Source organism: Cariama cristata, unplaced genomic scaffold (assembly GCF_000690535.1).
Source record: "Cariama cristata isolate BGI_N322 unplaced genomic scaffold, ASM69053v1 scaffold4253, whole genome shotgun sequence".
NCBI classification, from domain to species: domain Eukaryota; kingdom Metazoa; phylum Chordata; class Aves; order Cariamiformes; family Cariamidae; genus Cariama; species Cariama cristata.
In genome coordinates, this window is record NW_009608851.1 from 88,165 (window position 1) to 110,762 (window position 22,598).

A 22,598-nucleotide genomic window follows, 5' to 3' on the forward strand; every position below is an offset into this window, starting at 1 on the left:
GAATGATCATCAGAGGTTCCTGGATCTTCTCTTGTTTCCTCCCGCATGATTTTTGTTATTGTTGTTTTGGTGTGGTTTTGTTTTGTAATTAAGCAACGGGCTGTAGGCTTTTTATTTTTTGATGACCATAGGCTGTTCTACGCAGATAGCAGCAATTTCATAAACCCAAGAGAATAACCAAAGAAGAGTGTCTGCTAAGTGTGTTTCCTTCATTCTGCAGTCACGTAAGGCACAGTCTTAAGAAAGAACAAAGTACAAAGTAGACAAAGTACCTTCCTGAAATGAGTCAAGATGTATCCGATTAGAAGAGCACGTTTATCTTTCAATACAACACCTACTTTAGATGTCACAGGGATATCTGTGATTGCACCAAGAACCAGATGCCTATGAACAGTTCTGAGAATTGTCCAGATCTTGAGAATCTTTCCATTTGTAACTTTGGGAAAAAACTCCATTCTTTCTCTTAATTTTGGTTTTGGTCCTATTCTGATAAAGTATCTATATTGATACTGTTACCCTGAAGCTACAAAGAGCATTTTTTTCCACTTGTGTGCATCTTTTAGGTGATTTTTTTTTGGCAAGTATGTACGTGAATATGCACGTTAACTGAAAAAAAAAAAAACTTTACAGGAAATCAGAGATTTCAAATTTTTCTGTGGTACTATAAATAATAGATGTACTTTGGAAGATCAGAAAAATCTTTGAAATATCAAGATTTTACAATTCTCAGAAGAAAAAGAAGATATAAAAATCTTAAAGAAATAAGAAGCTGCTGCCTCACTAGATGCTAGACAAAGGAAATTGTTACACTAAAAAGCTGAAAAAATAGCCCTGAAGTGGAGGCATGACTTCAATCTTATTCAACTGCTCAGCTTACAGGAAGAAAAAAGATGCTGATATTAGTTGTTGGAAGAGGTAAAGTGAGGAGACAGAAAAAGCAAAAATCCCACTGTAAAATCTTCCTTTTTGAGTGTAAAAGTTTCAAGGAAAACACCAAGATCTAATCGTTAAGAATGGGATAATAGAAATACAACTTTTAAAGTTGTGCAGGACGTTACAGAGTAAAACACTGAGAGGTGATCCTGAATTAGATGGCTTCCGCAACAAAGAAAATTATTTTTTGTCTGTAATATATGGAAGATGAAATGCTCCAGAAGACTGCACTTGAGTGTGCATTGTATAATTATACCAGTAATTAAAGATATATTATTACAGCTATAACTTTTTTTTTTTCCCTTTTCTTTTTTTCCCTTCTATAATTGGAGTGCCTGTAAAGGACACAACAGAAGATCCAAAATTAAGAGCCTGAAATGGTAGACAGCACACCAAATAGAAACCTTTTTTTAATCTCCTAGTTAAGGTCCCCTTCTTCTCCAGTTCTGACAACAGACCACACATTTCAGCCAGAAAAACCCACTATCTTATAAAAGTGATACGTAACTCACTTTTGTGCATCTGATCAATGCATTTATTCTAGGTAAAATTCACCAGAAACCTTTGAAACTGGAACTATTCAGAATGCTTGGTTTCCCAAGGAAATTAAATACAAACAAGACCAGCTGAATCCAGCCATCAATATGCAGCAAAGGACACTTATTTTAAAATAATTGACAAATCCATGTCCAATATTCAGTCCATATCTCAACAGAAATGCTAAAAAAAACCCCCCACAAACAAACAAAAAACAAACCAACTAAAAAAAACCCCAACCAAACTCCAAAATCTTAAAATTCTGCTAAATGTTGCAATATATGAGGAATCATACCAATTATAAATAAGCTTAGGAGAAGAAAATATTCTCAAGAAGTGAACACGAAATTGTAAATAAAACCAAGCATCCGAAAAAATTTCAATATTATAAAAAATATGTGTGCCTACAACACAAAAACTTGTAAAAACACCCTTTCTTCCAGAATAGCCTTCAGCATCTGCAGCCAGTCTGAAACTACTACCTTGTGTGCTCTGATGACTGAAGGAAATGAAATGGGCATATTTGTTAAAGTCAGCTGGGAAACCACACGACTTGGTTAGTTCCAGAGTTCATAAATTTATGTCAGAATAAAAGGAATCGTAAAAGCACAAGTGAACCAATTTACCCTAAGTGCAAATGGCAGTTTTGTTATTTGGTGTCAAAGTTACCATGAGCACAATGACAACCTGCCATAACACATTTTCATGTTCACTAAAGAACAAGGATTTAGTTGGTTAATATTCCCAGCAATACTCTTTTTCATAATTTACAACAACTAGATGCTGATAGGTTATTTAACATTTATGAAGTTAAGATGTAATCAGAAAAACCCTGATTATCTTTACAAATAAAAAAGTTAAATTATTCCACTTTTTTTCTCTGCAACTTCATTTCACAGCAGGTGCACATTTTGCAATGGGACAAGTCAATCAAACTAAACCTTGGGTTTTTGTGGGCATATTTGGATAACATTTAATGGACTATTCTATGCAAAACTCTGCAAATTAGGTTTGACGGCTCTGTGTACTTCAAAACTAGGGTAGGTCAAAAAATATAATTTGCAGCACAAGATGCTTAGAATTGGGAGGGGAAAAGCCACAGTCTGTTTTACAGACTGATCACCAAAAATCTGTTTGAAGTCAATTGCTAAAAAATTGTTTAATATGATGTTAAATCAATCACAATTAAAGCAAAATAGTTGAACGTTTTCACTTATAGTAAACAAATACTAAAATAAGAATGTCACATCTTTTATTTAAAAACAAGTAAGAATAAAGTTACATTTTAATATTTAACTTCACAAAATAAAATTATACATTTGGCTTCCTGAATTTAAGTATTTACGTTATGCTTCAAATATCCAGACATCTCGTTCTGATTGTATCAACTATTCCCAACCAGACTCTGAAGACAGTAACAGCTGGAGATGCTGACTGCTTTCAAGATGCAAAACTTTGGACACTGAGTTTGAAAAGCTTGTCCTACAGTGATGTGGAGCAAGCAATACTTTACATAAGAAAACAAAAATGAGGAAATGTAACATGGCTTAGCAAAAGTCAGAACAATTTGTTAGGCCACCAATAAAGGAGAAATCAGGTTAGCTGGGGAAGATAAGAGACAAATAAATGTCATTCAAATACCAAATTTGATTCCAAGAAGAATAAAGTAGGAATCCAGACACATTACACAACTTTATGCTAATTGATAAGCAAACCCAGAGGTGGATGAAGTAGAGTGTTACAACATGATGAAAGAAGGCATTTTAATCCAGATGATCATTAATATATGAAGCAAGTAACCTAGTGGCAGAGGACAGGATCCTCTTTTGAGAACATTCATCTTTCATGGTATTATCATCAACTGAAGATATCCAGAAGAATCAGGCCCCCAGTGAGGACCAGTGGGGTTGACGAAGAGTTGAAATGCAGGATGGCTACCTGCCTACCTATCAATAACATTTATGGATATGCCTTGGGAGAATTATGTGGTGGGTTTTTTTTTTTTCCATTCAGCTTTTCTGCTTCTATCCATAGCACTAATAGTTGTTCCATAATAATTGTAACATATCCTTCTGTAGCGTATCAGTGAAATGTACCGTACCTTTGAGGTCTGTGCACTGAGGCAATGCAACACAAGATAATGGGATACCTATTTCAGAAAATAAAGTCCTATTTTCCATAGTGAGTGAGGTGTGTCAAATATTTTTCCTGAATCCATCACTTTAACCATGACTCGGCCACCTTGCTATTTAGCTAAGTCAGGGATTTTGAAATGCTACATATCTGTAAAGTCATAAGATTTAGATACATTACAGATGTTGAAACATTACAATTAAAGCCATCCAAAAGGAAGCTCTGTGTAATATGATGCACATAATCAATCCTGAGGGTGTTTATTTGATCCATATTTATTACAGCAGATAAGAAGATAGAATGCCAAAGCATCCCTGATATCCACAGACAGGAAGACACTATGATCAACTACCCTCTCATCAAAACTTGGTTAATAAAAAGCACTTCTTTACATGGAGACTATACCAATTAAAACAACTGTCTCATCCAAGAGTGACTGCCAAGCCTGACAATCCTTACAACAAATGCTGCATTCTGGATTTATAAACGAAACCTGCATTATCTCGATATAGCCTCTCGTGAAACAAGGATTCATACACAGAAAAAAATAGATCAAAAAAAAAAGTTACTCCATGCATAATGACATAAATAAGGGTAAAAATTGTAGACTCTTTAAGCTAATCCTACCAGGCTGGGGATGTATGTGGCCCCAGACATCTGCCTGCATAGGATCTGTTACTGGGATGTATGCCATTCCAGAGGATCACAACTTCCAAAATAAACCTCCATCTGCATCCCCCACAGTCTTCCTCTTGGGAAAAAAACACTAGGAGCACAAAGGTCTCAGAATGACAATGAAGCAGGATTGTGTAGGGGCAAGAATTAATTTCCTAGCTTCTGCACATACCTGTGCTTCTGCACACAGGGTTTGTTTTTTAGTAGTATTAGTAGCATTTAGTAACATTTAGTAACATTTCTCTGCTGTTAGTACTCCCCGTTCCTGTAAGATCAGCTAGTGGCCCTGAGGTGATATAATAAAAGGAACAGTAAGTCTTGCTTTCCTGTCCACCCAACAGGGGCACTGTATGGTAAACAATCCCTTATTCATACTTAAAAACTTAAATAATTGGACCCACAACAAGAAGGGAGAGAGGAAGGAGACTGAGGTTCCAAATATCCACAAAAGGGAGTGTTCGAGGTATATCCCAATACCCAGAAAGAAGGACACATGCCTTCCCCGGACTGAGGAGAATGATTCCTACAGCTGTGTGAATACATCAACCCTGCATCCTTTACAAAGCCATGATGTCCAGCCTCCTCCTCACCCCTCTGATCGTGTGGTTTCAGGAATACATGAACTTTTGTGCACACAATCTTAATTGCAACATAACCAAATGTACTACACAGAGCCTGATCCTCATTGCAGGCTTGTAACCTACTGTGAATAACAGGAATTCAAGAAACTGGAAAAGAAAAGGTCTAGAACAGCAAGGACAAGCTTTTCTGGGAAACACCTCACTCTTCACAAGCCTACGCTATTTCAGTATACTCTTATGTTTCAAATCTGTTTACAATGATGCTGAATATTTTGTATCTTAAATTATATTTATCAAAACTATAATACAGCACGAGTCACTTTCCAATAAAACCAACTGTAGATTATATGCCATTTGAATTCACCTGCCTTCTGCTGGGTTCTAAATCCTTTCAGGCAGTAGGGGGAAAAGTTTAATTTAAGATTTTAATCTTTTTCATATATTATAGCATTTCTATAATGGATTTTGTGCTTCTGAAAACTAAAAGATTGACAGCTCAGGGTATTATAGATTTATTAATCATTGCTTAAATGGGTAGGGTGAACGCTGCTAAGCACTGCCACAATAGTTACGATCCCAGCCTTGAAGGCAAAATACTTTTTCTAGGTGACTTTATTTTTAATGCCAATTGATGCTACTGTGACTGCTATGCAAGGAAAGAACTTCTTAAATAATTAGGAAGAGGAGACATCAAAAAATTCCCTGAGTTCATTGAGAAAACACATATTGTTGTTATTGCAATATGCAAACATCTGAAATTTCTAAAAAAATTGACCTCGTTTTAACCAAAAAAAGAATCTAGAAACTGGAAAACACCTTGCTGGAGATGAACTACACTAGACAGAAAATTGTTCATATACAATGCTGTCATCATCCCACAATAACTACAGCATATCATTTTTCTAACATTAGTAAAGTAGACCAGTCACTTAAGCCATGATCTGTATTAATGAAACAGAGCACAGTCTCTCATATAAAAAGGTGCTATTATTTAATTATTCCTTCTTAGCCTTCCTCTGTAGCAGGCCAAGACAACTCAGTGATATTCAGGAAAAGAGTAACAAGAGGAAAAATATTTCTTGGCCTTTGCTGACCCACCGTCCTGCGAGGTAACACGTCCACATAACACTATGGTGCTTTGGCAAATAAAATTTACTCAATCAGCTCAAAGGTAGCACAGGATCTCTGTGTCACACTCTTAACACCTTTTGTTAAAGGAGCTCAACATTGCATACCTGCAGGACAACTGGACATTTTAATTGCCAGGATAGCTATCACGACATCATCAACCCAAAAGGTGCAGGTTTCCCTGTTGATAACCCAGGTTAGTCTGAACAGAAGGGAAAACTTATTTGCAGTGTAATTGTTTGGGTTTTTTCCTTAATATTTGCACTCAATAATAGTTTACAAGATAAATTAACATTCGGATTTTTGATCAGCTAATCCTCACAATACCCATGTCAAGTATATAGATGAATATTATTAAAATAATATGTCTCTAGTAAACAGCAGCTTTAGATACTGGTTATTTAAATCACACAAACACTAAAAACAAATATGAAGAATAAAAATATCAGAATGATTCAGCTGTCTGCCTGAATATACCAATTTTTCCATCCTTTCATTTTGCTGCAAAGTACTACATAGAAATACATTTTTACCTGGCACGTCCCAAGCTAGAAATATAGAATATGCATCAATTACTGTGACATTATATGGGACACGAATTTTCTCTGGTGTTGCTACTGGTGTTTGTATAACATATTTATCACTAGTGTTGCTGCCACCCCAAGTGCTGGCTTCCAGCTGGTAAACATATCTGCACAAACACAAAAAGATCATTAGACACTATGGTTAGAAGCTTTAGGCATATCAGTAATAGAACATTTCCATTTTGACCAGTTTAAAGTGAATAGACTATACAAAGAGTATTATAAATACTGCATTAATGAGAATTTTCACCTGTAAGTTTTCTTGATGTGAGAAAACTCTTATGATAATAATAATTCTAATGCTAAAATTCAAATTAGCTTACATAAGAGATAGGAGTATTGACTTAAAAAGTGTCAAAACCAATTTCAGAATGGCCTCTATAAAAATATCAGCAGCTGCTACTTTTGAGTCAGTGTGTTCAATATGCACAGAAACATTATAAACCATGTGCAGTGCTGCCTGCTGTATAATGACTTAAATTTTTCTAAGTATATTCCAGGAGGGAAAAAACAACCAATGAGCCAACAACAACCACCCAAGGAAAACAAAAAAGCTTCCCACTCTTTGAATCAGAATGACCTAGTCTCAGAAAAGGAAAAAAAGAGAAGTCTTTTGATTAAGGCTTTCCAACACTTGGAAGTCTCCTGAAAGTGCTTTACCAATTGTTCAGTAATTAAGTAATATTGTAAGATATTTTTCTTTTGTTAAAAGAATAACTTACATTTTCTACATTTCACAAACACACGTACATATATGTCGAACACCTTTCACATATTACCAGAGCTCTTTAACATGCCTTACCTACTGTCAGGCTGCAGGTTAACATCTGTGAAATTCAGGTTGGTACTGCCACCCAGGAAAATCTGTTCTCCATCACGAAATAATCGGTACTGAGTAATGAGGCCATTGGGTTTCTTTGGTTCACTCCAGTAGATTTCCAGTTCTGTTGAGCTGACTATGATATGATGAGGTTTTGGCCATATCCCTATTAACATCACAATGACACTGTTTTACTTTTATGACAGAAACATAAAGGTGTGGGTTTTTTTTCCTTTCCCACAGTTTGTGCTGTTGCTTTCAGCAATGTAATGAAAGCATAAAACATTGACAGAGAGAATGACAGAACACACTTTCTGTATCTATCCAATATCAAATGCAACCAACTAGACAAGGTACAGACTAATGGAGAACAAGGCCAAAGGCTGCAGCCTTTATATGCCCAGTTGTCTCTGCAAATTTATTTGAGCTTTAAAATATACACATCTGCTAATTCTAACCTTGCTAACTTAAAGATAAACTTGGGGAAATTGTCACAAAAAGAAAGCAGAAAGGCAGTGCCAAGCAGTCAGTATAAAGAGTATGTTAAGATACAAATAGTCCAAGAGAGATGGATTCTCTCTTGTGCAAATTCATACATGATAGCTTGATGGATGATACCGAAGTTTTGCGTCTTGTTAAACCACCAGAAAAATACAAGCCCACATGACCATCTCTTTGCAGTTCTACAAGAATGTCTTTTTCCCTTACCATGAGGAGCAGCTTGTAAAGTTTGACCTGAAAATGGTTGGCTAGAAGCACACCCAGCAGATGTGCATGCAGTAAGCATGAAGCTGTAATCAGTGTATGGCTCCAGACCTAGAAAGAGCAAAGAGAGGTTAGACTGAGATGTTGATATCAGGCATCGCAAGAATTGTATCACTATGTAGAAAGTCACTGAACTTCAAGTTAACTTTTAGTATTTTGGGCAAACATAAAATGTGAACCATTCTTATTTTATATCTGAATAATACTGAAGGGGTGAATTCTTGCTATTTTAGATATATATCCTCTACTAGTTTAAAAGATCTAACAAAACAATTCAGATTGAATGTGTTTCTATGCTGCAATGCATCTATGGATGTCCCTCATATAGACATATCTGAATTAGCTGCAAATCAGTTAAGTTAGATGGCACTTGCAGTGCAGTAACAACTGTAAAGATCTCAGCCCAGATTCCCACCTGAAAATGTAGCCAGTCTCTAAGGTTTGGGGTTTTTTTGGTTTTGTTTTGATTTGGGTTTTGTGTGTGTGTGTGTGTATGTGTTTTTGGTTTGGGTTTTGTGGGGTTTTTTTTGTTTCATTGGGTGTTTTTCACCTATGCTTCTGCCTGTTAGGTTAAAAATTAATGGGAAAGCACCTAAACATTCCTGGCATAGACATAATCTCCATCACTGAAATGGTCACAGAAGTTCAAAGATTTCCAACACATAAGTACCTGAAAATGTAATTGCTTAGAGTTTTGGACTTGAAAAGCTGAAGAGCCTGTAATGTTTTGAAAATGTATTACAAATATATTTGCAACAATGAGATAATAAAATGCTCTCTTACTTGAACGTGAAATCTTCTACTATATTGCAAACAAGTCCAAAGATACTCTGTTCCTGCCCCCTTCCCCACTTCTATTTGTTCATTTTTTTCCCTTATTTTTTCCTATTTGTTACAAGATTTTACTATAAGTGCTATTAAACTGTTAGAAACAGGACTGACAACCAAGCCCTCCCCATCACAAGACATAAAATTTAGTTACTTGTAATTTTTTAAAAACTATTTTTTCAGCTCAAACCTTCTATGCTAGACATCCTTAAATGATACTAAAAGAGAATATACTGCTTTGACCTTTCCTTGGAAATTTTCAAACACTCTTGTGCTGTGTGTCAATGACTTCAGATTTGACATCAAGTTGCCTGCAGCTTAAGAATTTGACTTTAGGACTCCTCATAAAATTGTACCCAAAATTTGGCTAAGATACTAAGCTTTTAAAATAGCCATTTCTGCACACCCATTAAAGGCTTCTTACAGTTAAATCATTAGTTGCAGACCTCTGTGAGCCTATCTTGGACACCTCAGAGCTCAGCTTTAATTGCCGATCAGACTGCCTCACAGAGCACGCTCCGGTCCGGGTTACAGGGTCTTTGCTAAACTACTCTTTTGGGTATTTCTCAAAGTTGATCTTAAAAATTATATTACCAGGTTCAGACACTGAAAACCTCTCTCGCGCGTGTTTTCAAGGACGCTCTTGTTAACACCTCATAATACACTAAAAAAAAGTTCCTGTTCCTGAATGCGAAGAGGACAAACAGTACAACAAGAAGCAAATTACACACAAAAACTCTGTGAAAATATTAAGATTGTGAAACTAACATAAACTAGGAAAGCCCAGCATTAGGACATTGTATGATATGAATTGACTCCCTTTGTATATAGGCTCTGTCGTACAGTCCTATCTGAAACGCCTTCCAACATGTGGCCTCCGGCCTGCCTGAAAGAATGTAACTTGAGACTTTTTTTGAAGTGTCCACCCCTAGAATGTAGAGTTGCTTTACTAACACCAACCAGCTGAGCATTGCAAATGGCTTAATAAAGTACCAGAAGAGTAACAAAAAACAAAGAGGAAAAAAAGAAAGATTTCTTTTTCTCAGAAACAGGATGCTGACTCAAAGAGACTGAGAGAAACAAAAACCTCCCTGGACCTGCCAGGAGCCATTTGGGATGCCTGGGGCCTGGCTGTCAGAGTACCTGGTGTTATGCAAAACTATGTATCTGAGCAGAACCGGTGCCTTCCGCTGGAGCTCCAAGAGCTCAGGAAATTCAGACCTCAGGTCTCAGGCAGGGTGTCCAGAAAATGAAGAAGACATGGTTGTGACAAGCTGTGAAAGCTTGAGTTGTCTCTTCCTCAGTACCACAGCCTGAACAGACATGAATGCCCTGGATGACCGAAGTCAACTGCCTCGATCCAGAGATGGTCTCTCCTCCATGCCATCCCACACTTCTTTCGCTCTAGCTTTCTAATCCAGCATCCTGCAGGATTCATGACACTGCCAGGGCCTGTCCCACCTCTCCAGCTGGGGAGCAGGGCAGGCTGGGGGCAGCCCCAGCCCAGGCGCTTCCCAGGGGCTGGGGCTGGGCCGGGACACGGGCCTGCAGGTCGGCCCAACTTGGCAGGGCTCAAGGCTGGGCAGGGCAGGGCTGCGTCAGAGCTGGAGGCCAGCACAGCTGCAGACAGATATTGAGGGGAGCAGGCTGGGCTGAAATGGGGTCCTGGGCCCGTGGGCAGGGCGGAGGGAAGGCTCCAGGGGAGGCTGGCAGCAGCTCTACAGAGAGCTGATGTGGGAGCACACTGTAGCAGTGAGTCTGCCCTGCGTGCTGCCACTTGGCTGTCCTCCCAGGACACTGCCCTTTCTCCTTTCTTCATTTCGGCGGCCAGTGCTGCCAGCGCCTCAGCAATCCCCTTTTATCCCTCTTGGGTTGGCTCCATCCCTGTTGCCTCCCTCGCTGTGCTCCACATTCACATGAAACTGGGGCTTGCACCTTCCTGACTTTTGCTGAGCAGAAAGGAAAGTTAGCTCTGGGCAGATCAGAATTAGGCCCATCTACACCGAGATTTCCAGAGGAGTAAACCTAACAAACATAACAAAAACTGAGGCAGCAGTCCTACATGTCCTACATACAGGAGTCTTTTTTTTTTTTTTTTTCATTTTATTCCTCCCTGGAAGAGGCACAGCCTGTGGACTGAACGAGGCAGCAACCCTACATACAAATGACTGCACTATTGTATAATGCAGACTGCTTGTGTGAAAAAGGCTGAATTAGGATTATACAGGTCAATTCATACGTATTATACAGGTCAATTTTTAAGTGCATAGCTTTGTGACCTTAATAACGTACTTTTAATGTAGCTCTTGTGCCTAACTGTAATTATTTCCAGAACAATGCAATTTTGTGACAAGAAAAAAAGTCTGGGCAAGATATTTCTTTATAAACAAACCCTTGTTTATAGCCAGTACAAAGATATTTTAATTAAAACATATTACAAACAAATAAAGAGAAAGAGTAAGCAACAATTATGTAGAAAGGTAAAATACTGAATGGAAGACATGCAGGCTGATTAACAAATTGAACAAGACATGAAGGAGAGAAAATAAAGAGATGACTCAGAGGGACAGCCCTGGCTGTAACCTAATCATGAACTGGAAGAGAAGAAAAATCATCTGAACATTGCGTATAAAAGTAAGAAGGGAGAAAATGACAGTTGCAGACTAGAAAGAGGCAAAGGCATGGAGGAAAGCCAAGTATTTAACATTTCAGGATAGAAAAGATTACTGTGGCAACAAATTACTTGAATTCCCCTAAAGGGAGTCATGTTCACTTTTAAAGGAAACATGCATAATAAAGCAATACTCATTTACAACTACACTTTAAAGAGAAAAATGAGCATTAAAAAAAGAGCACATGGTTTCACTAAATTTATTGGTGAAATTCTGATACCTGAAACCTCTAGTCATACATGGGGCACTCACATCAGATTTTTATCTAGATTATTGAAGTTTTACATTGAATGCCTTGTCTTATGCATACTTTGGATAGGTCTGTGCAAATCTGTGTATGTGATTAATAATAAAAATAACAAGTAAGATAATCTTGAAACATAAACAGCATTTTGCTTTTCCAATCTCTCTACTTGATTGTTCACTAGAGGATACCTCTCCTCTCCTTTTCTTTTTTGGTCTATTGTGTTTGGGTTTTTTTAATTCTTTTTAAATTATTATTATTAACTTAGCAGTCTATTTTGTTATTGCAGCATTTGTCATTTGCCAAAAGACTGTGAAACAGTGTTTTTTTAAGAATTCATTGTTCTATTAGCCAAATCAATTCCTTCTGATATTGTTTGTCTCCATTTGTGGGTATGGCTCCAGCAAGGTCAGTAATTAGCTCCCAGGATAACGCTCCTGGGACCTGCCGTGGGAATTTTACTCAGGAGGATGTCAGATTGCTGACCACAGGCTCACACAGCCCCTCCACCCCCAAGAGTTTCCTTTACATAAATACTACTACTGATTCAGTGCTGCATGGAGATAGAGTTGACCGGTGACAACATTTCTGTATCTCTTCAGTTTTCACTACCCTGAAATGGAGAGTTTGTTCAGATGAAAGAATTTCAAACCATTCAGTCATGAAGTATTTCTTAATATTGTTTCTTTTACTAAAATAAACATCAATGATCTTGCTTGGCCTTTACCTAAAGATGATTGATCCTACAAATTCTCGATAAAGCCTGTTACCCAGGGTATTATCTTTAGCAAATTAAAAAGGGTGAGCTGAGAAGAATCTTTGCTATAAACCTACCTGCTACTGCTGAAGAGGGCACTCTTAGCTTTCTTTTACAATTCCCCTAATTATTTTCTTCATTCTTACCCTCTGCCTGGCCCCCACTGCAAAGCATTAGCAGGCCCATTTGTAAAGTAGTAGTAACACAAAGTGAAACAATGCCATAACTGTCATCCAAATTGTTCTGTACAGGGTAGTGGAAGTGTTCAGTAATAAATGATATAAAAAGGTCTTTTATTGACAAGCTGCCATGTGCTGTTTGCATTAGAGAATATGAGAAGATGATGGCTGCTGCCCCTAGGTCCCAGTGGCATTCAACTCAGTGAGATAGCAGAAAATGCTTCAGTTTGCTTAAAGCATTGATAACACCTCTAAATAATTAACTGAGGACTTCCTGTCTTCAATTACTTAATGCTTTTTTTAACATCTTGAGAGGATTATAAGCAATTTATGGATTTCACATGATGAGCACATTCACCGCTATTCCCACAAAGCATTTGTGGGATCATGTTTCCAAAGCTTTGATGTAATTAAAAATAAGCAGCAAGACAATGGTGGAGTGGCAAGGTGCTAGCCTTCTTGTCTGTTATTTGCAAGACCCTCAATTCAAAGTCTCAAGAAATACTAATGCTACAGCTTCATTAATATTCAACTGTTGCTCAGGGAAAAGCAGACAGTTTTGGGAAAGAAAAAAGAAAAAAGGAAGATGGGAAAATCAAAACATCCGTCCACAGGGAATAAGAGAACAAGTCAAACATTTGAGATTATGTATTAAATAAATTTGATTGTTTTATCTTATTCTTTTAATTTAGAGAGCAATAATTATCCACATTGCTAAATCACTGCCATGAATTCAACATTATTACCCAAGGAACCTCCTACAGAACACAGCAGAAGGTTTGATTACGACTGTCAGGAGGAACGATCACTTATTTCACTCCTGGCTTAACACAGCAGCATTGGACAGTGGCTTAACAGAACAGGCGCACAAAAGGCATACTCCTTGTTTCTCAGGAGGTAATTTCATTTCCTCTCCCTTCCAACTGGTAAGAAAAACAGTATTGTTTTCATTGAAACCTCAGTTACTCTGGAGGTATAACTGCCTTTTGGGATGGAAGTGAGAGCACGAGAAGTATTTTTCAATGGGTTTGATAAATCATTCCTTGTTAGTAGGTATTCTTTACAGTATAAACTTATGACAGCAATTCGAAAACACGTACCACCAACTGACATACTCTAGTTAATATCTGATGTCCAGAAGCACTGAATATGAGGACAGGCGTAATATACAGTTGATGAATTTTACACTTGAGCATGATATTGTCAAAGAGGAACACAATCCTTTACTTCTCTGTGAGTGATTACAGAAAGGACAAACTCTTTTAAAGCACTGAGGGGTCCACTCTGACTCAGGACTCATGCTTTGAGGGATAGTTGAGAGTGACATATATGCTGTATAGGCTTTATGTGCCCTAAGTCAACTTCTATTGTTTGGGTGGCTATCATATGGTGTGTATAACATACGAATCTCTAAGTTTCCTACTCGGGTGGAAAAAAAAAAAGGAAAAAATAATATATTTATGAATTCCTAAAAATCACAGACACCTGAGGTCAAAGAGTGAAAAAAGATATCCCAGAATGATTATGTTCCCATTTTGCGTTCAACAGAAACATTTCTAAGAACAATTTTGCTTCAGTGTAACATTCGAATGTAACTAAAAATTGAATATGTGAAAATAATACATTTCAGGTCTGAGTCAATTCTTCCCCCCAAATCCCTTGACTATCCCTTCCAGATACACACAGACTAGTGAAATTTCACCAAGTATTTAGAAAATGGTTATAAGCAATATACAAGATTATAAACAGAATCCAGGGTCTTTCCCTTTTTGTCTTCCTTTCCTTTTTATTATCTCAGGCGTAAAGTACTGGATCCTTCTTGCTCCTACACTGCTACAGGTTCACAGCAGCACTAGTGACTTCAACTGCATTACTGCACATTAATGACGGTAAAAGAAAGAGTTGAATCTGTGTGAAGGGATGGCAAGCCTATACAGAGTATCTGAGACCTCAAGCACACCACAAAGCATGCATCTTGAATTCAGCTGGATAGATTGATTTATTTTAAAATTTTGAAATTAAATCTATTAATATTTTAAAAAACAGCAGCCAGAAATGAAAGAGATTGAAAAAAATAAATTTAAAAGATGTAAAGTCACAATAAAGCATTTGAAACTGTGCACGGTACTGGGGATTTAAAAGTTACGGACAAGTAGCATTTTTAATATGTTAATACTGTCTTATATCTTAAGGACAGGACATTAGCCTGTCAGAGATCTCTGCCTCCTTACCTGATATTGTGTGCTGCATCTTGCTTGCGGCATCAGCGTATACAAGTCCCTTCCCTACTTGACTGATCTGGTACTCTCTGATGATACCATTTGGTTTCTTGGGTGCAATCCAGCTTAAATGTAATGCTGTTGAGTTCAAAGCACTGACGTCTGGTGGTTGAACACTCTCTGGGACTCCTTGGACAGTGACTGCAACTACCTGAAGACATATGAATTAAACAGCAATTTAATGTAATAGTACACTAGATACCATGATCAATGAGAATGTCACTTTTGTTTTAAAATGTTGTTTGGGCTGGCATATCATTACCAAGGGCCTGGAGAACTAGTTACTCTTTTCCTCCTTTTTCACAATGAAATCTGACCTTGAATACATTACACTAAGTCTATGTCTACAATTTATCACAACAGGTTCACCACGTTTTAGCTGCAGTGTATAGCACAGGGTGAAACAACAAAAACTGTATTGCTTGAAAACTCTTGATAACTCTCTTCCATATGGTTTGTCAGTGTCTCTGCATTTTAACTGCCTGATTTCATATATTTTAAGCACCAGTAAACACGGGGATAAGCCTCCATATATCCCATGCAATCTGAACTCTATTGTAGTTATTTGCAACTCCATATTTTTGTAAGGAAACCAAAGATTTTGAAAGATAGAATAACTTTGCACTTGTTAAGCTCTTCCTACAAAATAAAAAGAAGAAAAAGGAAAAAGCTAATTTTCTATTGACACATCTCTACCATCTCCTACAGAGGCATTTCCAAATTACACTGGTATAATAAGTGAGTCAGACCTTTTTCTCTTTGAGAATCACTTTTCTTTTTCTGTTATTACCACCATAAAGTATTTATATTATGCTGTAAATATAAAATGTGCCCTCTATAATATATTGGTTTAGTGCATTTGGTGGAATCAGTCCCTACTTGCAGACTTCAGTGTTTGCAACAGTAAACTCCTTAATTACAGGCAAGTGAAATAAGCAGGATTTATTAGCTCAGGCTGATGGTTGCAGCAACTGTGCCTACATAGCTCCCAGACCACAGCTCTGTGTGGAGGTAGAGGACTATGCACCTATCTGCATCCCTCTGCATCAGTGTTTCTTTTCTTTTGGCTGAGGTTGGCACCAATAACAAAAACATTTAAACACCTGAAAAAAAATCAACTTTTTTAATCCCATAGATATTACAATTACAAAGCACAGTCATTATTCCCCACCTCTGCCCCACAGACCTTACACTTGCAGTCCTAGAAATTCATTTTCATAGAGGTAAGGATATTATTATGAAAAAGAGGTCACTTAAGAAATAGTTTTTCCAAATGATGAGTAAGGCAGGTACTTTGCAGAATAGAAACTAGAGCTGATTAAACAGTAATGCTGGTGAAAGACATCCATGATTCAAAGCGATACAAAGGGAAATGAAGCAGTGACAAAGGGAGGGAAGAGATTCTGTTTGCTTAAAACTGAAGAATAGGCAGGTTGTACACAAAGGGAGTGTAAAGCCTGAAGCAGGTAGAGACATGGAAAGCCAGTGAATGGTAACATAGTAGAAGCAGGCTCAGAATAAGAAGGTTGTTGAACAAATTGATAGACTAGAGCAAAAGCAGATGAATTAAGAAATATCAAGGAAGAAGAGGTTATAGACCTCCTAGTGAGAAGCAACGTTTAATTTCAAGGCTTAGAGAAAAAGCAGTTTAATATCCGTTACTTTATTCTATCATGTACAGCTTTCTCTTTAACAAACATCAGTTCCTACAGTGCAATTTCAGCTTTGCCAAGACTGAGATACTGCTTTGTTCTTCCACTTGCTTGTATCAACTTTAGGTTCCAAATAATCCCCTGTCAGTAGTTGAATCCAAATAAGATTATTCATGTTTTTCATTTACTCAATAATCAGTATGTCTTCAAATTACACCTTTACAAAAGCATTTTTGTATTACCACACTGGCTGATAAAGTTTTGGCACCAGTTCCATAAAGACCAGTTCACTGACCTTAGTGCTGTCTGCGCAACCAGCAACAGTGCAGGCTCGCAGTTGGTATGAATATTCTTGGTATGGCTGGACACCACTTGTGTCTGTGAAGCTCATTTCTGTTCCTCTAAAATGCTCGATTCCATTTCGGAGAATGATATAGTGAATAATAAGACCTATTACAGAAAGAAAAATTTCCCTTTTGTTAGCTGAGAAATGCTGTGTGATGGTATACTATAATAACCTACTCTGCACACAGAAAACATTAAATGAAATCTCTAGGTGACCACTGTAACAGACAATCATCCTGCTTAAACGGCTAATGTCAATTACCAACTACTTTCCTCAACCTCTACATCAACATCTCAGTAGATCTCAATCTTTGTTAAGAGAGGTCTTTCAAGTTTTCTCACTGTTTGAAAATCATAAGATTTCCTGAAACATGAGTATCACCGCCCCATCCCCAAATCCCCAAATATTTTGTAACATGGTTGTGATTTTCTGATCATATTTGCCTCTTATTCTTACAACTGTTCTCAAAAGAGGCTTCGGGGCACTTCTTAGAGACATACTAAATTGTCTTCTGTGAAGTTAGACTACTCTTATTTGCAATGAAAATTCTCTCAATATAGAGCAAATTCTTCTTGCAGAATTTATGAATATGTATATTTCAGTGCCAGTGACTAATTAAGAAATGCTTTGTGATTTTGGAACAGTGTCAGTTGAATGATAGAACACATATCAATACCATTTGGTTGAAGTGGTTCCTCCCAGTTTAGAAGTATCATGTCTTCCCGATTATCCACTTTGGCCCATCTTGGTGGACTTACACCCTGTGGTACATCTTGCTTAGTGACAGCTCTGCTAATTTCACTGAAACCTCTTCCATAGCTATTCCAAGCAGCCACCCTGTACTCATATGTGATAAAAGGTTTGAGGTCCAGGTCTAGAAAAAGAAAGTTACATATGGATCACCTCAGTCTTACCAAAACACAAAATAAGTTTTGTTTATTTTTTTCTGTGCCTATGGAACTACTTCTGTATTTAAAGACAGTCGATATGGAAGTTGTTCATTTAGTCAGGGCCATTTTCTGATACAGCAATACTTCCATCAACTTTTGTGAAAGCAGATATAGACCTTATGTATTCACTGAACTTCTTCCTACTCATTTCATTTCCCTGAAGATTCTGTCCTGATTCACAGATTACTTCTTAAAGAATGCTGCTTCACTACAGTTGCTTCACATTTAATTAGAAAAGGTGATAGCATTCAGGACATCTTTTTCTCCAGAGTGAACTAAATACACTAGCAAATCACCAATCTGATATGCCACTTTTCCTTACCTGTGAATGAATACTGGTTTGGACTTCCTGTGTAGACAGTCTCCTCTTCAGCTGCACACTCATCTTCTTTTATCTCCTTTACTGTAGCACTCTGTGAACCTTTTATCCATGCACAGATATTCTCCCTAGGATCAAAGTCACACTTTCCACAATGTGCTGTTGCTTCCATAGATAAAGGGCAAAGGATATTAGCCTTGCATTCTTCTTTTACCTAAGGAATATATATTCAATTTTAATATATTTACTGCATCTTCATTTCTTTATATTCTTTACATTTTTCTTCCATTAGTATTTCTCTCTCTTTATGCAACATACAAGTCAGGTAACTTCACTCAGCGTGTTGATATTTCTAGCACATGGGAGACCTTTTCAGACTTTGGCCTGTCTACTGTCTGTGATCATTAATGCTTTTATAATCCCTTCTAAAAGAAACTGACTTGTTTTTTTTTAGGGTCCTTGGATGAGAACATCACAAATTTTAACCACTGGAATCCCAAACGGTTTGGTTTGTTGACAGTAGTAAAATCTAGAATCAAATGAGAACAGGATTTTATCTGAGAATTTTAATATTCTGCTCCTGCGAAGGCCAATATGCTGTGGCAAATCAATAGCAAATTCCCAGTCCCTCACGCAGCTTGCCAAGTAGGCTCTGTGCAATTCCTTGGCAGCTTTCAAGGCTGAGAACTCTATCCACGGGTTATATAAATCGTGTCCTCTACCACATCACTCCTAAACAGCAGTTTTGCTGCAATAAGAGGACCTCTGCAAACGTGGACACAGATATAGGATTTAACCTATAAAGAACAATACACAGAAATGGAAATATACACTGAACATCCAGAAGTTTCCATTAAAATTAATGAAATAATATTTTTGCCAAACCATAAGCTAGAGAGCAATAATTTTCATAAAATATAGGTTCTTGCAGGAAGAAATGTACTGCAATATTTGCTACAAATATTTCTGCCCATTAGGCTATAAACTTTAGAACAAAAAACAAACAGACTATATCTAATCCTTCCTTAATTCACCTGTTGAAATTAGTTTGTTAGCTGAACATGAAATTCAGCTAATTTAATTTCCCAAACTTGGCACTTTCACGAAAATTACATTGTGATAGATAACAATATACGATGTAGGATATAGATGGATTGGATTCACATATAAAGTAGCTCCAGAATATGTCTCAGAATATCAGTCCTTTTAATGTTAGTAAATCTATCCATATCAGAAAGCTAGCACTGCTATTTTTTTCTACTGTAAGTAAGTAAAATAGAAAGTGCTTCCTTTGTTTATACATTATACCTAAGGCACAGATCTAGCATGGTATCTACTAGAATTCATTAACCTATTCTCAGCCTTTTTTCGCCTTGCATGAACTACTAATACAATGCATTGAGGAAATGTAGCTGACTCATCACAACACTTGGATTTTCTGTAGGAGAAAATTATTCAGTCTGAAAATGAAATTACATGAAAACCTTGACATGAAAAGGAGAAGATGGAAGAAATATTTCTGTATTAACTTCACAGATGAACAAAAAGGATACTGGAACACCTGTATGTGGCAGGATGGGGTCGGTTTTTCTTTTTACTTTAGTGATAAATTCCACAATATCTACCTAATTTCCATATTGTAGAATCCACAGTATCCAACCCTCTTTCTTTCTCTCTCACTCACTTTATCCGTCTCTCTCTAAACATAAATAGAAGTTTATACAAAAGAATATACATATATATACACACACAGGGTTTCCATCCTTTGAAGTATTCATTTTCTTAAACAAAAATTGTAATAACAGTTGACAATATTTTTACAGCTTATGTATAACACCAAGATGTTAATTCTGGAAGATTTCAATTGAATTCAACTTGAGTTGCAAGACTTTGCAGCTTTGAAAGTTTGGCCAAATTGTCTTATGCTGATACCTGTAGTCACTGGCCACTCTTAGAAAAGGTGGAACCAGTCTTTATGGTGCTTAGTTTACTCTTACATTAAAACAGAGTGAAGATAAACTATATAATTCATTAGGTGCAAAAGGTATCAAAAATACAATACCCTCGTTATTGCTAAAAGTTATACAGGGACCTATTCTAGTACTGCTAAAATTTATGCCAAAATTGCCACTGGTTTTCTGTAGGATCAGGATTAAGTCCATCAAGAAAATATCAATTGTGCTTTATTTATTTATTTATTTATTTTAGGAAGCTGGGGAATCTATGTCATACTGCCTGCCCAAATTGAAATGTAATAGCATTTTTACACTTCAGAACTGGCCACTTCAGTTTTGATTTCCACTTAAGGAACATCACCAGGAGTAGTGGTCACAGAACACAACGGGCTATACTTGTCAGTCTTGTTAGTATGCCAGCTTTTAGCCACTGTACTAATCTGAAGTGCTGGGCAACACTTCACAGAGGCAGCTAATCATTATTAATTCCTTTAGAATTCATTGCAATAACATCAATCATGGTGAACTCATTCGGTATTAATATGGATGTAATGTGAAAATGAATAATGCACACAAGAGTTTTTATATTCCTATTTTGGAAAAATAGTTATGAACAGTGTATTTCTCTTTCCATCATCAAATCAGAACTACCGAGAGATTTTCTATCAATTACCTTCATCATCATTCCAGCTGAAATCTTGTCAGAGCAAACATATTTCAAAGGATTATATCCAACTCCATTACAGCATTCTTCACTCTTTGGAATAAGTTCAGTCTCACAGCATTTTACTGGCACTTGGTCATTCTTTCTAACATGTGCTAGGGACTCACCACTGGAACCTGAGCAGCATATGGTATCTGACTTATTCACGTATTCCTGCCCACAACAGAACATCCCTGAAACAAACAAACAAACAAATATATCTGAATATGAAATGTAAGTAAATAAATAAATAGATAAGAAAGGAGAAAGCTCAGAATGCAATACAGCTTGGCATAGAACCATCAGCAGCTGGAATTATGCAGATTTAGCTGAACTGAGATGAAATTCGAACGTGAGGTGACTGAAGTAAGCATCCTGACTTCCAGACCTACTGAAAACAATCAAGAATTAGAGGAATACACAGGGAACCTCTACAGCCAATTTACACCATTGCTGAACTTTTGTAAGAACCTTTGCTATAAAATACCATACCAAGGTACTGTGCACAGCAGGTCGAAGACAGACTGTTGATGAAAACTTCCTGTAGAATGTAGAAATTGAGAAAGCTTCTCCATGTGCTTTCCATTCAGGCCTCATTCATCCCTTTTCACATTGGCAGTCTTCCAATAGTGCATCTTAGCATTTCAGAATGTTTCACATTATATTTTTATGTTTTAAAGTGGGGGTTCATACCAGGTATGTAGAACTGAATGGGTGACTTGCCAAATACCTGCAGTGAAGCTTCAGTTGTCTAATTCAGAGAATTACTCTTTAAGAAGTTAATATCTGAATATAATCTGCATTTCTGTAGTGGAATTGATAAGATGCCAAAATTAATTCCACTGTCTTTCTTCTAGTTGCAATAATTTTATTTTAAAATGAAAAACTCTTCATAACCAGTGTAATTTTCCATATATTCACATGAATTATTCTGCAACTGTGAAATACCAGTGTTGAACCCCATACTATTTAAAGAGAGGGGTAAATTTTAACTCTGAATCAAATGCTACAAACACCTCTATAATTGGCAATGAAATAAATGTTATTGCTAATTCAACTAGAAAGATATCACACAAAAGTGCAGGGCCTTGCTATACTGTTACATCTACAAAGTAGTTTGCATTTGACATAATTTCTGTACTATATAGGCATTTAAAACATATGCAAAAGTGGCCACTTTTCTCACTGCCATTTATTGCAGCAAATCTCTCTTAGGAAGTCATACATAATGAAAATTACTCTTTAAGGGTACGAACCTGCTAAAACATTCAGAGCATTTCAATCCAATCACTGGAATGACTAAAAATGGTGACGTTACTTGCATACTTTACCTTTTTTCAGGGCTGGTTCTATTCACAGCAATCAAACTATGATCACCAGCTCTCCAAGAGGTAAACATTTCCTCCTGTTCACACCCTTTTTCCAAATTGTCCTAGGATTCTACCGATTTTAAGTAGAGAATTAATGCAGAAAATGACTCAATTCAGTACTAATAAGCAACTCAGACAGCCCCAAGGGACTTTTGACAGGCGAACTAAAATTTTGATAACGAACTGTT

The 22,598-nt window shown here is 37.0% G+C and overlaps 1 protein-coding gene across 1 annotated transcript in view; it reads right to left on the reverse strand.

The window, feature by feature from the left end:
* LOC104159409 (usherin-like) overlaps positions 1-22,598 on the reverse strand; it is a 138,319-nt gene that overhangs the window by 61,102 nt on the left and 54,619 nt on the right. The window contains exons 13-20 of the mRNA XM_009697307.1: positions 21,011-21,234; positions 18,386-18,596; positions 17,790-17,987; positions 17,063-17,217; positions 15,068-15,266; positions 8,100-8,207; positions 7,374-7,557; positions 6,521-6,678 (exon numbers count right to left, since the gene is read on the reverse strand). Coding sequence (XP_009695609.1) covers positions 6,521-6,678; positions 7,374-7,557; positions 8,100-8,207; positions 15,068-15,266; positions 17,063-17,217; positions 17,790-17,987; positions 18,386-18,596; positions 21,011-21,234 — 1,437 coding nt within the window. The remainder of the gene's footprint in view (positions 1-6,520; positions 6,679-7,373; positions 7,558-8,099; positions 8,208-15,067; positions 15,267-17,062; positions 17,218-17,789; positions 17,988-18,385; positions 18,597-21,010; positions 21,235-22,598) is intronic.